Source organism: Cucurbita maxima, unplaced genomic scaffold (genome assembly GCF_002738345.1).
Source record: "Cucurbita maxima cultivar Rimu unplaced genomic scaffold, Cmax_1.0 Cma_Scf00027, whole genome shotgun sequence".
Lineage (NCBI taxonomy): Eukaryota > Viridiplantae > Streptophyta > Magnoliopsida > Cucurbitales > Cucurbitaceae > Cucurbita > Cucurbita maxima.
Window position 1 is genome coordinate 1636260 of NW_019272043.1, and position 16871 is coordinate 1653130.

General features: G+C 32.7%; 1 protein-coding gene across 1 annotated transcript; it reads left to right on the forward strand.

The window, feature by feature from the left end:
* Positions 1–7217: 7217 nt before the first annotated feature.
* On the forward strand, positions 7218–14198 carry LOC111499853 (S-adenosylmethionine carrier 1, chloroplastic/mitochondrial). Its single transcript, XM_023151551.1, has 13 exons — positions 7218–7236; positions 7326–7385; positions 8578–8685; positions 9187–9269; positions 9636–9712; positions 10426–10516; positions 10855–10908; positions 10988–11083; positions 11600–11689; positions 12028–12079; positions 13386–13447; positions 13536–13616; positions 13876–14198. Exons 2-13 carry the CDS (start codon positions 7352–7354, stop codon positions 13999–14001), a joined length of 954 nt encoding a protein of 317 aa, XP_023007319.1. The 5' UTR covers positions 7218–7236; positions 7326–7351; the 3' UTR covers positions 14002–14198.
* The last annotated feature ends 2673 nt before the right edge of the window (positions 14199–16871 follow it).

A 16871-nucleotide genomic window follows, 5' to 3' on the forward strand; every position in this document is an offset into this window, starting at 1 on the left:
TTTGATTTTTTTTTTTTTTTTTTTTTTTTTGTCAAGCGGTTTAGATTGGTATTAGACCCCTAGTTATTCATTCATCCTCTAGGTTTTATTTTTGTAAAAAAAATGAGAGCTCTTATGCCAACTTTATTAACTTTGAAATAGAAATAGATTCGGCCACAAAACTCACCAACAAAAACAAGATAAAAGGATATTAACAAGAGTAGTTCGAAGGAGCCAAACCTGATAAGAAATCACGATAAGGGGAGTGAGATTCAGATTAACTTGTTGATCGAATATTTCAAGGCAAGAACATTTGTTTGAAATTCAAATTATTCCACAAGCAACAATGATCATTAGCTTTAATGATTCTAAACATGCCATCTAAATTTAACCTTAATGATAAAAAATTACCTGTAAAGTAAAATTCAGACTACCTTGGTGATCAAATATATCAAGGCAAGGAACACTTGTTTAAGAATTTGAATCACTCCACAAACAAGATTAATCATGTCGAGGTTGAATGATTTTATATGTAATCTAATTATATAGAATTAAAAAGAAACTTAGTCATTGGCTAAAGAAAGTACAAATGCTTTTTTTACTACGCTTTTCAAGTCTGTTTTACAGAAATAACATACATGATTTTATATTACTACATTTTCCAAGTTTGTTCGGTAGAAATAACATACATGATTGTATATAGATTTTATATAACCTCAAAATAAAAACCCTCAACGAGCCATTCCAAGAGTTGTGACTTTGTTTTATAATCATAATTAGTTCCTATGTATATTTTATGGTTATAATTAATCACTATGTAAATAAGTCTTAAAATACATTAAACAAACACTATATCTCTAAATTATGATCCATTTATAACAATGGACAATGGAACTTCACCCTAAATTGAAATTAAAAACAGTCGACTACTTAAATAGAACCTCTGCCACATGTTTGACGTAACCTTTTTATATGGAAATATTAATTTAAAATCATTTTTAAAATAATGTCATGGACTTATACGTTTGTATTAAAAGTTTTAAAAACAAAACAACGAAATATTCAATATGAAACATAAGTACATTAAAGAGAAAATTGAAAACAATGCCCTAATCTAACTTAAGATCTATGAAAATTAAATAAAACTAGTTTAACACAAGTTTCATGGTTTTCAACGCGACGTCACCATCAACTGTACAAGGGTGCCTTTCCTTTACCTAAAGTATAAGTATAACACAAGGCTTGAGTATTGGAATACTTAGTAAGCGACCCCTCTATTCAGATCAGGGAATGTAAACACATGCAACATGAATGGGAGCTATCATTTAAAACCGTCTTTCTCTTAGGCGGCTTTCCAGTCCGGACAAATTGGATGTGTATTTACTTATTTACACACCACCCACACGTGCGAGCATGAGCCTACCATGCAGGCTTGCGCACCTCCTATGCCTTCTGGTCGGGCTACTGTATGTGGTGCTGTTGCTGGACACCCAGGCAGAATAATGACCGTCATAGCATCATGAATATGATGATCATTTCCATTTCATAGTGTATGCGTCCATATTCATTATAAAATGGAAGTATCTCGATGCATGTGAACATACATTTATACATGAGGTCCAACATTTTCCATTGTAATTAAATCATGCAAGACAACTCCCATTCTTTTCTCATATACAATACTTAGTAATATGCATACATAAAATCTTACAAAATTATCTCATTCATTTCATAACTTTAAATCATATGATTCTTATCTTAAAACATATCATAATATGTCATAACATAATATCACCAAACACAATCATGTCACAAATGACATTTCATAGCATATCATAATTCATTGTAGCATAATGTGACATTCCATTTATACTATAATGTTACCAGACATATCTTACATATCATATAACTAAACATATCATATCATCGAACATATCAAACATATCACACATATGATATGTGTAGGGTTATTGGGCATATGTCATCATATAAGACGATTCTTCCAACCAAACCAATAGTAGAGTCACTTACTTGGTTGACCATTCTATCTTATTTTTTAATATGGCTTGACTTTGTCCCTCGAAGTTTGTTTTCAACCTATGCGGAGGGGCTTCACCATATTAGTAATATTCACCTAATTCCTTCAATAATTTCAATTCCTATCTTAATTTAACTTAAAATGATTAATAAAAAATTATATAAATCCTTTCAAAAATTTCAAAATAAGCTATGAAAGGGTAAAAAATGTAGGACTATCAAACATACCAACCCGAGCTATTTCTGCCGTTTTCTAGTTGCACGAGTGGTGGAATCGCACACCGGTCGCGTGCGTTTGTAAGTCGTGGGTCGCATATGTATGTTCACGCCATCAGGATATTTCTCCTTATGATGAGTACGGATGCGTACGTTATGAAAAGGAAAATGATCATCATGTTTAGCATGATGCTATGACAACCACTATTTTTTCTGGGTGTCTGGGAACAACACTAGAGACGCTAGCTCGACCAGAAGAAGGCTTGGGGGTGTGTGAACCACCTGGTGGGTCCATATTCGCAAATTTGGACCGTGTGTGGAGTAGTAAATACACATCCGATGACTCGGACTGGAAAGCCGCCTAAGAGAATACGACTTTAAATGATAGGTCCCATTCATGTTACATGTGTTTGTTTTCTCTGACCCTAATAGTATGGTCGCTTATGAATATTTCTTAAAATACTCAATCTTGTACTCTTTTATATTTCAAGTAAAAGCAAGACACTTCTGTACAATTGACGGTGGTGATGCGGTGAAGACCATAGAACTTGTATTAGAATAATTGCATTTTTACTTTGTTGATCTTAGGTTAGTTTAAGGCATCATTTTAAATCTTTTCTTTGGCTTTACTTTATTTTGCATGGAACATTTTTCATTGTTTTATTATAAGATTCTTAGGCAAACGCTATAAGTCCATGACATCGTATTTATGAAATTATCTTTGAACAATTCAGCATAAAAAGATTATGTCATGCATACAATAGCGACTCTAGTTTTACTTCGAACATCTTAAAAATTTTAAATTATAATTCATCTCCATTAATATCTATAAAACTTTGACCATGATCGTAATGTCTCATCCAAACTGTGATTCAATACTTTTAAATCACCTCATAACTTTCATACTTTTGTTGTCGTGATCAACAATTCCTAAGGACTTGAGAAACTGAAGTTTGCTGAAATTCGAGATGTAGTTCTTAGCAAAAGTATTCGCAAATTCGAGTTGATGTGTAGGATTCAGAATTGTGTTGCTCCATCATCTACTGAGGCTAAGTATGTAGCGATAGCTGAAATGGGAAAAAAGATGATATGAATAACAAATTATCTAAAAGAATTAGACAAGAAGTGAGAAGATTCTTCATGCAGATAGGTGGAGTTCCATATAGTTGGTAAAGAACCCGGTCTATCAAAGACAAAACAAATAAAAAGACGATACTACTTCACTCACAGATTAGTAGAAGATGGTGATATATTTGGAGAAGATAAAAAGTGCAAAGAATCCAGAAAATATGTTGATAAAATGTGTTGATGTTAGAAAATTGAGGTTGTGTAAAGCCTCAGAACTCGTAAGGTTTCTAGTTCATAAACTGGTTTGTAATGGATACTTCATATCCCGGTTAAATTAAATTCTTGCTCTTTCCGGAATAAGTATTAACAAAAGAAAGGAAATTAAAGGGAAAGAGAGATCAAACCTTCTCGGTTGTCCTCATTCTCGTTCAAATGGGAGAACAGATCTCTAGCACACCTCAAGGATACGATTAAAAGCCTACAAGTAGATTACTCACTGAGTCTTTGTAATCATTCAAGTTCTCTCATGTTTTTTAGGTAGCAAGGAACTGATCGATTATGGATGTTTAAAATTTTAAGTTGTTTTGTTTTACGAGGCTGAACGTATTCAAACTTTAAATAAAATAAATTTATGTTTTGTTTTAGATGAAAAAAAAACAAAAAAAAAAAAACTTGATCTAATAATTGTGACTCGAGATAGAAATTGAGTTGTGACAATCGATTTTCTAATAATGTCTATATCAATGAACACAACTTGTTCTACAATGCATACGAGTGCAACTCTAAGTCTATAGTGGAGTGATCTATAGTTAATGAATGAAAATTCTTTATCAATGAACACAACTTGTCCTACAATGCATACGAGTGCAACTCTAAGTCTATAGTTGAGTGATATATAGTTAATGAATATAAATTTATTAATTAAAGTCTTGATCATCTCTATATAATTCTTTAATATACTCAATTTTTGCACTAAGAGTACTGAAGAGAAGAGATTGTACCTTTTAGATAATGCATCAGCTACCAAATTATCCTTACTCGCTTATATTTCATGGTATATGAAAATGTTTCCATAAACTCCATCCACTTCGCATGCCTACCGTTCCGTTTTCTTTGATCCTTAAGATAGTTCAAGCTTTCATAATCAAAGTAGATCACAAATTCTCTAGGCTATAAGGAGTGTTGCCACACTGGTAATATGCGAACTAAATCAAACAATTGTTTAAGGGTTTTCCATGCATCCAAACAACACCTATGCACATACCACTTGTATCACACCCAATTTCAAAAGTTTTATCAAAGTTATGTTATCACACTCAATTTCAAAAGTTTTATCAAAGTTAGGTAAGACAAGTAATGATGATTGGTTAATTTCTTCCTAAACTCATTGAATGTATTCTCTTGCATATCCCCATTTAAAAAACATGTTTTTCCGTTAAGTCGGTGCAGCTCTGGTGATAAAATTTTTTATAAATCTCCCACAGTAGTTAGCTAACTCATGAAAACTCCGAATTTACTTACATTTTTTTTTTGTGGTGGTCAATCCCCGATTGTTTTAACTTTCTCTTTACTACTGCTACTCCATTTTTATCAACTATAAAGGTAAGAAAGTTAACTGTTTCCATGTAAAAATTATACCTATTAAAATTAGCCTAAAGTTTCTCTTGTAATCAAAACTAACTTAACATACTACACATACTCATACAAAGTTTTTGAATAAATTAAAATATCATCAAAATACACAACAACATGCTTCCTAAATATCCTCAAAATGTGATTCATTAAGCGCACATGTACTAGGATTAGTTAATCCAAAAGACATATAACTTAGTTTTTAAAGTTGTTTTCCATTCATTTCCTACCTGCATTCTAATGTAATATATCTAGATTTCAAATCAATCTTTGTAAATAGACATGAACCATGCAATTCATCAAGCATATCGTCTAGCCTAGGAATAGATTCGATACTTTACCATGATATTGTTGATAGCTCTATAATCCACGCACATGCGCCACATTCCATCTTTTGTTCTTCTTCTCGTCGTAAGAACTTGGGACCTTGGGTTCTATTCTTGGGTTCTTCTCATGGTCTAGTCTAAAGACCTTGGTCATAGGTTATGAACTCTTAACCTTAGTTCTAGTATAAGTGCCTTAGTTCCAAGATTATGGGTTCTTGGTCCTAAGAACTTGAATGTGATCCATGTTCTAGTTCTTATCCTTGGTTCTTGAATCTTTATCTTAGTTCTTGTCCTTAGTCTTTGTTCCTTGTTTTTGAGTGATACCTAACAATCTTCCTATCTTAGAGGACTTGCAACTTATATAGTGCTACTTTAGGGTGTGGGTGTATGACAAACTTACTTGTCTTGATTCATGGCCTTAAGGTAGTGTATTGATTACTTGAAAATCAAAAGTTACCTAAAACTTACTTGAATCATGACCTTAGGGTAGCATAGTAAGAATGTTTGATTAATCCACACACCAAAATGATGTGAAAGTTATCTTATTTATAATCAAATAAATTACAAAGATATGAAAATAGTAATAAATAGAAATAATAATAAATGAAGAGATACCTATGATAATAAGGCAAATATTAGATATTTGACTTATAATAAAATATTAAATATAATATATATGGTAAACTATAATTTATTACTAAATATCCTTAACAATATTGATTATTTAAAGATCGAAAGCTACCTAAAACATGAGGTGACACCCTGATTACTTAAAATTTAAGTGCTAACCTTAAGCTCATCTTGGATTAGGGTAGTCAATTAGTTACTTAAAAATTTAGGTATATCCTAAAGCTTATCATGAAATAACGTTTGATTACTTATAAATCAAGTTCTAACTTTGAGTTCATCTTGAGTTAAGGTAGCCTCTTGATTACTTAAAAACGAACTTAGAGCTCATCTTAATTTAAAATAGCCACCTAGTTGCTTAAAAACCAAATGCTAATCCTAAGTGTGATATGAAGTTTATACCACACCCTGGTTAGGATTCGTGATAACATTCAAGGTCCTAAAGTGAGCACAAGTCAGAGGTTCATAATAGCATGCATAAGTCATTCAAAGTATCCTAACATGTTCTATGAACAATTTAGAAGGATCATGTCTGGGTTAGGTGTCATTCTTTGAACACTTTAGAAGGATCATGTTTAGGTTAGGTGTCATTTGGGCAGTCTTCTCTTTACTACATCACTTGGTACTAAACTTGATCTAAACTTCTTGAAATCTTAGGTAAACCTCTATACAAGAGGATTAAAATTTAACTAGACAAATTGATTTCAAGTCTGTCTTCTTAGCCATTCAAGCACATCAACATTTTGTTGGAAAGTATTATTTCTAATTTCATAAATGATGTAGAGGTCAAATGGTACATTTGACTTTGTCTTTTGTGAAGATGAGAGAGATCGGGATTAAATCCCGGCCACAAACATCTTTTGTCAGAACTATAAATACCCACAATATAGGTAATAATCAGATTCTGATGAATGTAATTCAGATCTCAAATTGAGACATTTCGTTTCCCTTCGAAATTCGAGCATCATATTTGTTATTTCTAAGTTTCAACCCATTTTTAGAATTGCTTCTAGCCATTCAATCAAGTTTTGATCAACTTATTTTAGAATAAGGTTTTCAAAGTATAAAGAGGTGTTTGATTTAAGGATTATTGCTTGAATCCTTGAGCGGACTCAATAAATAGAATCTAGCAACCCCTTGGAGTAGATCACAATGATAACTTTTAATCAAAGAAATTTAATGAAATAACGAGAATTAATGTATGATGAACAAGAAACAAGTTCGTGTCCACAAACGAGGATTATTATAATAATTTAACCTAATTTATGTTCGAGTTTTATAGTATGATAAAAAGACGAAAGAAAAAACTAGAGAAATTGGATTTGTGCAAGAATAGCCTCCACAGATGCAGGTTGGATAATTTAATAAATTGTCATATAATTTGAAAAAAAAAAAATCTTTAGGATAGGGGTCGGATTACATTTACACTACATTTTGCAGCACACAGCAAGGCCATTACAGCAGCCATGAACGCGAAAAGCACCTCCCTACCATCTTCAGGTTATTTCTCTTCTTTCCAACATCTAATTTGTTCATGTAAATCAATTTTGATTAAGTTCCTTCACTGTTAGATTCTCGCGTTTTTGGCATTTTGCTTCACTTGTTTTCAATTTCATCTTCCCGTTTCGCACTCGAACTTCTGTGCTGCAATTTCGTTATCGGTTCTTTAACTTGTGCATGCCATTGTTCTGTTCAGAAGATTTGATTTCATGTTGGGCTAATGTTGGAATTTGGTCTCAGTTTATGGTTGAACACTGGAATATATGTTAACGTAGTTTTTGCTACCTTAATTTGTTTGATTTTTTAAATTTATGGGTTCATATATAAATGTAAGGCTTTTGAGTTTGCAAATGTTAGGGGTGCAAACGTTGCTCCTCATCAGTTAGAAATAGGAAATAATATTGTAATTAGTATATGGCTTTTGTTTCTTGGGTGTGGAGTTTAGAAGTAAATGATCCCATTGTAGATAAATGGGTTCATTGTCCTAACAGCTACCTCTAATGTGCACTTACCTGACTACTTCCTTTTGGAGTTTGCATTTGTTGCAAATCTACAAGAATCATATTTTTTTTGGCTAATTTTTTTTTTTTTTTTTTCCGATTAAACAATGTATGGAAGAGTGTGTTCTTTTTCCTTTGTTTTTTAGCTTCTTAAGTGACTATCATGTTTTTTCGATTAATCATATTTTTTTTTCGCTTCTACAAGAATCATTGCTTACTCTGTTGATTCATTGCATTAATTGGAATTTTTTGGAGTGTAGGTAACTTGAAACATTGGTTTGGATCTAAATAATCTGTTGATGTCCTGACCAAACCCTAGAATCCCATTCAGTGGACTTGAGGGCTCTTCATTAGTATCTTCAAATTTCAATTTTATAATATATAGTTTATGTGTTCTTCAATGTATTCGGATGATTTTTCTTTCATTTTAGATTATTGTTGCTACATGGTTCATTTAATGCAGTCACTCTTTGGATTCTAGCTTATTATTATTCAGACTAATGTTGTTCTTTCTAAAGTAATATTAGAGTTTATAATTCTTAATATTTTAGTGATAGGTTCTTATCAGAAATTAAACAATGCATACAACTTTCTCGTGTTATGCCTTCGACTCACTTTTACACCACTGCTGTGATTATTTTCTGCTGTAAGATATGTTGAATTTTTGAACAGTGTATATGTATGCTTTCCAGATGCATCTGATAGGCAATTGAAATTACCTCTAGTTGATTCAAGAAAAGTCTTTGCATCTGTCAGCATGAAGGAAGAAAAGCCATTTGATTTTCTGCGTACTGTATTTGGTAAGTGAAAACTTCTTTTTCTGAAGGGAATTTGAGTGATAAATTTGATTGTAGGTTCAGCATGGTCGACAATCACTTCCTTTTACTCTTTTGTTACTGTCCTGTAGGACGCTCTGAAATTTTGAATTTATCAATATGATGATTTGTTTAAAAATCAATATTCTCATCTTGAAGCATGTGATTTTATAAAATTTGAAGTAAGAAACAACGTGAAGAAGTTATGGTGAATTGGCTTGGAGTCATATGAAAGTGTTGATTGAAATTCTAACAAAATCCCATTTGGTTGCTGAATTGTGCTATATAAAACTCATGGAATATGAATATTTATTAATCCCATTTGATGCTTGATGGTAAGGGTAACACGTTAGGATAGCATATAGGCTAATCCAGAGCACATTACAGCTGATGTTTTGTTTTCTTACTTAACATTTTCATCTTTCATCTACCATTTGTTTATTTCTTTCACGCAAGACATTTCAAAGAAATTTTTGAATTTTGCAGAGGGTGTCATAGCAGGAGGTACAGCGGGTGTGGTTGTTGAGACTGCTTTATACCCCATTGATACAATAAAGACACGGCTACAGGCATGCAACCTTACCTAATTGATATGCAGTGTCTCAGTGGCTGTATACTAGGGATTATAAAATCATATTACATAGCTACTTAATACAAGGATTTCTGCTAAAATGATTAATAAATAGTTGCTGGTGCTGAATCAATTCCCTATGGCACAGTAAATTTGAACCGCTTTGAAAGCCATCAAACTGTTAGTTTGCTTTCATTTTTCCTTTATGGTTCGTTTGCCCATGTATTATTATTTCATCATTTATTTTGAGATGATGAAGGTATGGCTGAATTTAGGATATTGATTGCTTAGGGGATGTAGATTTAGGTCTAAAGGAATTATATTTAGAATGGCTGCTAACTTTTTCCACTGGAAGTTCATACAGGCTGTGCGTGGAGGAGGACAGATAGTATTGAAGGGGCTTTATGCTGGTTTGGGTGGAAACATTGCTGGTGTGTTGCCGTAAGTACCTTCTAAAGGGTATTAATTCCAAGTAACTTTAAGATTTTTAGCAACAAATTATTATTATGGTTCACTGCATTGTTATAACTTCCATTTTATGTTATTGATTTAGGAAGCAAAATGATAATTCCTCTATGTTTTGGGCGAGTTTCATCTATGTGACTTTAGATTTTCATCACCACATATCATTTTTCGCGATCCAAATTTTTAAAGTCCAATAAGTGTACTGCGCATATCAGGAATCAGTGAGTCATACCATTATGGTCTTCCGAAATCCGGGACCAGCTATTGTACCAAGTCTTCAGGCTTCAAACTTCCCATCTCCTACCATTTTATCTCTAAATCTAACTTAAGATACTTTTCTTGGTTAAGATTGAAAACAGTTAGGGCCAAGACAAAGAGAAGGAAGTTCCTTAAGCTTTGTTATTTTGTGAGCTACTTGCTTCTCTTTTGTTATCCTCGCCGCCCTAAGTAACCATTCACAACTCCACTGTTGGCCACTAAGTGCTTTCAGAAAAGATTTTCAGGATAATATTGGAAACGGATGCATATATGAGTGTGTGCGCACGCGCGTATATATATATGTTCTTCCTGCATACATTAGAATGAGTTTACTTACCAATTATCATACGATGCCCTACATAATTTTTCTAGTATTTTTTAATTCTTGGTGCGTGGTTCTTGGTTATTTAATAATTATTCTTTATGTGCAGGGCTTCTGCTTTATTTGTTGGCGTGTATGAACCTACCAAGCAGAAATTGCTAAGGACTTTTCCTGAAAACCTTAGTGCAGTCGCTCATTTTGTAAGTGCTAAACAATTTCATATAATTTTCTTGTCAAAAAAAAAAAAAAAAAAAAAAGAAGAAGAAGAAAAGAAAGAAAGAAAAAAAGAAAAGAAAAGAAAACAAAAACCTTTAATTTGTAGAACATGATTTATTGGACCATGCAACACGTCAGATTGATTAAAAGTCTGTATAGTCATTTTTTTTCCCTTCTTCTTTTGAGTTTGTTTGAACAGTCATGTTAGGATTACATCACCACTGAAATTGAGGATCATACATATTTCATACTCTGCTTCGGTGTATAATTATAAGGCTTATAGTTGCTTAAATAGTTTAGATTTGGTTGCTGCATATTGCAGTTGGCTGGTGCAATAGGAGGTATTGCTGCTTCTCTGATTCGTGTTCCAACAGAGGTAAATAAATGTGTGCACACACACACACACACACACATATTTTCCAATGATTTTATTTTGACCAATTGATGTAACTTAGGTTGTTAAACAACGGATGCAAACTGGACAATTTGCATCAGCTCCAGATGCTGTGCGCTTAATTGCAAGAAAAGAAGGTTTTAAAGGACTCTATGCAGTGTGTAACTCTCCTTCTCTATAACAATTTTTGATGTTGCTATTGTAGAGATGTTTTTTTTTTTTTTTTTTTTTTTTTTTTTTTTTTTTTTTTTTTTTTTTTTTTTTTTTTTTTTTNNNTTTTTTTTTTTTTTTTTTTTTTTTTTTTTTTTTTTTTTTTTTTTTTTTTTTTTTTTTTTTTTTTTTGTCACTGACCAAAGATAAAGAAGCCAACATTCAAACCTTACCAAATTAAGAATGAAGGAAACAAAGATAAAAAAATCTAAAAGGACTCAACTAAAGTTGCAGTTGCACATCATTCACCGAGGACAACGAGGGTCTCTTCCTTTACAGAGCTATAATGGGAAGGGACAATTTTGTACGAGTGGTTATATTTCAGGATATAAAAAGAAATGGAAATGCTAAAGAAGAAGCTAATGTTATGACTGAGACTTTCCGACTAAAGTTTGGTTTGTGAAATTCTTGAAAATGCTATTAAAGTTTTGCCTGTAATTTTTTCCCTTGGTTATCATTGTAGGGATATGGATCTTTTCTATTGAGAGACTTACCTTTTGATGCAATTCAGTTTTGCATTTATGAGCAGCTACGGATAGGTTATAAGCTGGCGGTAAGCTTTTGTTTCATTATGTTGAAATCAATGTTATAAGTTCAATGGACAAAAATTATTCAAGTTCTTCCTTTGAGTAATGATGGTGCATGAGTTGGAAAGTCTCACCATTTCACTGCATGCAAATGTTCCATTTCTCTCTGTGGGCTTATTTATGTTATCTGCCACTTTTCTTCTCTTTTTTTTCTCAATAATTTGAAATTTAAACAAATTATTGTAAAAAATTTCCGGGTGCAGCGTATTTTTCCTTGTTAATAATTGGGGCCAAAAAGCTAATTGGAAAATGTCCAAACTCATTTGGTGGGAGCTACTAATTGATTTGACCTATTTTCCAACAGGCAAAGCGAGATTTGAATGATCCTGAAAATGCTATAATTGGAGCTTTTGCAGGTAAGTACTGTCAGGACCATATAGTCATGCATAATTCAGATATTGATACTTCAACAAGATAATAGTATTGATATTCCTTTATTTCTTCATTTTAGATTTTTTGTTGTACTATTTTATTTTCTATCATTCAAGACAAAATGGTTGGCTTAGTATTCCATCTTTTCTTCTGAAGAAACATGAATCAAGAGGTTGACGAATGCACTAAGATGCTTGGTATACTTTTGAATGTGAATAGGCCATGTAGACTTGCCACTGCAATCTAAATGTTAAACTAAGACGAAGTGTTTCCTGAAGTAGCTATTTGGTTTCCTGAATTCAGTGGCAAAGCACTATATCTATGTATTTTCTTAAATGCATTTATAAGCTTAAAATTTCCCAAAGCATTCTGATCAGCCTTGGGAGTTATGGCGTATGGGAGGATCAAAACCATTAATATGAACTAAAAGAGGCACCACCCTGCTTCTGCCTGTATCAATAATTGTTTGCAAAAGAGTGGAGAGCCCTCGTTAATTTACTCCCTTTTTATTAGGAATTTAAAGAATGGGCAGGTATATCTCCTTAACTGGGCTTCTTTTCCTACAACGGATAAATTCCTTTTGTTACTGTTTTCTCCCTTTTGCAAAGGGAAATTCTGTAGCTCTCGAAATGCAGTTGCTGTCAACCTGTGGGAGGTTTGCAGAACATAAATAGATGTAATTTTAACAATGGCAGGGAGAGATAGAGATGTGGAATTGTGTAATTTTAGGTGGACCTCCTACACAACGCTAGCACCCTCAATTCATATCAATTCTAGGGTTCAATCTTCCATTTACACAGTCATGTATCTTTCTGCTCTCAGGAATATATTCCTCTTGGAAGGTTCTTGGTTGCTCACTAATGAAGCTGAGTTCTTAAGTTTCAGCAATCTTCTTTAATCTGTCAAAATCTCATCAACAGCTTGTGATTTGAAGACTTCTTCTTGGGGTTTCAAATTCATCTATAGAGCCTCCTAACCTAATGAAATAATGTCAAAAAGATATTCACATTCTATCACACCACTGGTGCTAGGGTCTTCTAGTTCTCAGTCTAATATCCTCAAGAACTGATAAAACTGAAAGGCTTTTACTGTCAGGCATAGGTAACTTTGTTTTTATTACTGCAGCACATAAATGATGGGCATCTCTTCAACTTGAAATCTACTTCATTAACAACTTAATTGCTCAGTTACTGGTATTAACCTGGGTACCAGTTTACAAGTTCTGAATGAATTATTGGTTGTACAATTTACAAAAATTCATATGCCTGCCTACCTTTGATTATTACGTAGGTGCATTAACTGGAGCTATAACCACTCCCCTTGACGTCATTAAGACAAGATTAATGGTTCAAGTAAGATAAATTTTTTTCCTGCATTCTCATTGTTTTAATTTTAGTTTCAAGCTAAAACTTTTCCATTTTATTTATTTCTATTTTTTAGGGATCTGCAAACCAATACAAGGGGATTATTGACTGCGTCCAAACGATTGTCAGGGAGGAAGGACCTCCTGCTCTTTTGAAGGTATGGATTTTAGAGTGAGTTCAGGAGTGCTCCCATGATGGATAATTTTCAAACATTATGAAAAATATAGAAGAATGTTTTTAGTTGGCTAAAAACACTTTTCAAAGTAAAATGATGTATAGGGATCCAGATATAATTGAAAAATGCCATTTCCTTGTAGTATCTAGACTTTAGTATATACGAGTCGTGATGTTTAGAAGACCCAAGGCACACAAGGGTTATACTCTAGAAGTTTGGTTCATATATTTAGGTATTGCAGGGCATCGGACCTCGGGTGCTATGGATAGGCATTGGTGGTTCGATCTTCTTCAGCGTCCTTGAAAGCACGAAACGATTACTGGCAGAGAGGCGTCCCACTGCTCGTGAAGATCCAAAGCAAGACTAGTAGGCTCTCATAACTTCCAAAATCTAGAATTAGTCATGGCTTGTGCTTGTTCCTTTTAATTTATGAGATCATGATGATACCAATGAAATGGATAATGAGATGTAGACTTGTTGATTCTTTGTAGAACAGTGAGTGAACAACACTGAAAAATAATGAATCAGTTTTCCCCAAAATGGGGTGTTTTGTTTCGTGGCCTACACATGTTCTTGGGTGTGTCAAAAAAGTCCTAGAAAAACAAAAAAGCGAGAGAGAGAACAAACATGGAAGTGATAGGTCAATGCAGTTTATTACGTGACACTTTCTTTAAGCATTGCACACAACAACGAGATAAACTATGATTCACCGAGAGGTATGTGTGAGGTTAAATTGAATAATTTTATAAGAGTTTAAATTGAAGTACAAAATATGTTTTGGGTAAGGGAAAAAACACTGGTTATGAGGCCTATTAGAAAGAAGCTACTCCTAATTCGATTCGAAACGATCATAACCATTTTAAAATCTTTCTCAATCACATAGTTCAACAAATTTAAGTTCGACTCGTATGCAATCAATCGTAACCATTATTTTCAATTCTTATTCAATAACTTCTCTTAGGCGGCCTTTCAATCCAAACAAATTGGATATGTGTTTACTTTTTTACATACGACCTACATGTGCGAGCATGAGTCCACTAGGTGGACTCACACACCCTTAGGCTTGCTTGTCGGGCTAGTGCTCTAGTGTTGCTGCCGGACACCCGAAGAAAATAATGACTGTCGTAGCATCATGATAAACATGATGATCATTTTCATTTCATAGTATACGAGTCCGTTCTCATCATAAAAGATAAGTATCCCGATGTATGTGAACATACAATTATGCATGAGGTCCCAACATTTTCCATTGTAATTAAATCATGCAAGACAACCCTCATTCCTTTCTCACATATTATATTCGGTAATATGTATACGTAAAATCATATAAAATCTTTTCTTTCATAGAATAACCTATAAATCATATCTTAGGGATTATGCATCGTAAATCTTCTTATCTCAAAACATATCATTGCATGTCATAACATATCATGACCTAAAATAATCATGTCACAGTATATCATGGCATTTCATAGCATATCATGATTTATCGTAACATAATATGACATTTCATTTATACTCTAATGTTAGTTGGCATATCTTGGCATATCATATAGCGAAACATATCATATCATCAAATATATCAAACATATGACCTATGCTGGGCCACTAGGTATATATCTCATACATAAAACAACTCTTTCAACCAAACCAATAGTAGAGCCACTTACTTGGTTGGCTTAGGCCGAAACTACTACGACCTCTAGATGCTAACATAATGCTGCTCTCTAAAATTTAATTCTACCTAACGAGTCTCACAATCATAAGTTAGAATTCTACTATGGGAATTAAACTTTTAAACTAGTTAAACCTAATTTCACATCAAATAATTTAAACTTATTCCAAATAATATAAACTGGCTAAAAACGAGTCATACTAATCTTAAACGCTTCTGAAAAGTTAAAACTAGTAGAAAATAGTCCGAGCATATCAAACCCAAGTTGAATCAGCTGAAATATCCGGCTAGAGTCATAAGAAAATGTATTCTCTAAATAATTTCAAACCGTTCAAAGTGGGATGAAAGGAAGTACCACTTTCTCGATGTGAAACAACTTCATTTTATTTTATTATTATTTTTTCTAATTTTGGGTTATTCCAATGCATACCAATAGAAAATATTATCTAAAATACATTTAATGGTTAACTTCATTTTTAAATTATTTTAAAATGAAATTACTGAAATAATTACAAATTCAACATGTTAATATATATATATATATATAGATAAATAGAGAGAGCACTGATTAACTTTTAAGTAATGATAATTAATATTCTTATTTTATGTCCAAATCGTTGTTTGATTCAATAATTAAAATAAATGTTGACAAACGATAATCATATTAACCAAATATTGATTTAACTCTAATCATTAACTTAATCTTAATTTTTGGTTTACTTTATTGTTACTATTTGTATAATATTTTTATTAAGTTCCTAGCCTTCCTAATTAAAAATGAAAAAAAAAATACAATAAACCATTATAGATAAAAATGAAGGATGTTAGTCGAACCCGAGTAGCCGAACTGATCAAACCAGAATTATAAAGTTTGGGTTGGATTAAATAGAAACTTGAATCTGAATGATTATCTAGGACCCAATCTAATTTAGGCTCAACACAGCCTCAACACTTATTTAATTCCTCGGCCCACTGCCCCACGTACAATACCCTCTTTATGGCCTATGTGCCCAACTCGATTACTCCCTTTTCGTTTTCTTTCCCTCCTTTGATGCGACACACACAGCTCACTAGCTCAGTACTTATGTCACTCGCAGTCTACGTCAATATTTCTTTGTTTTTCTCACAATTGCTACTCAAATACACTCGTCTCGCCACTCACTTGGTTTAATTTTTTTTTGAACAACGTAAAACCTAACCCGAACCCTACTTGAAATAATTAAAGGGTTGGATTGAGTTGAGTTGTGAAACAATTTCGAGTTGGGTTGGGTTACCAATCTAACCAACCCGAACTTTTGAATTGGCCAAAACAAATTCCTTAACCAAACTCAAATCGGCCAATGTACACTCCTAACAAAAACCTCTATCCTTGTCAATATTCATATTCCCAAAAAAAAAAACATAGAGATCAATTAAAAGAACATGGAATTATTTATTATATTACATAAATCAAAAGGCAAGAAAAAAAAGGGAAATGAATGAACTCATGGATTAAATTATGATTGGCTACCTAATTGAGAAATTTCACAAAAAAAAAAAAAAAAAAAAAAAAAAAAAATTTT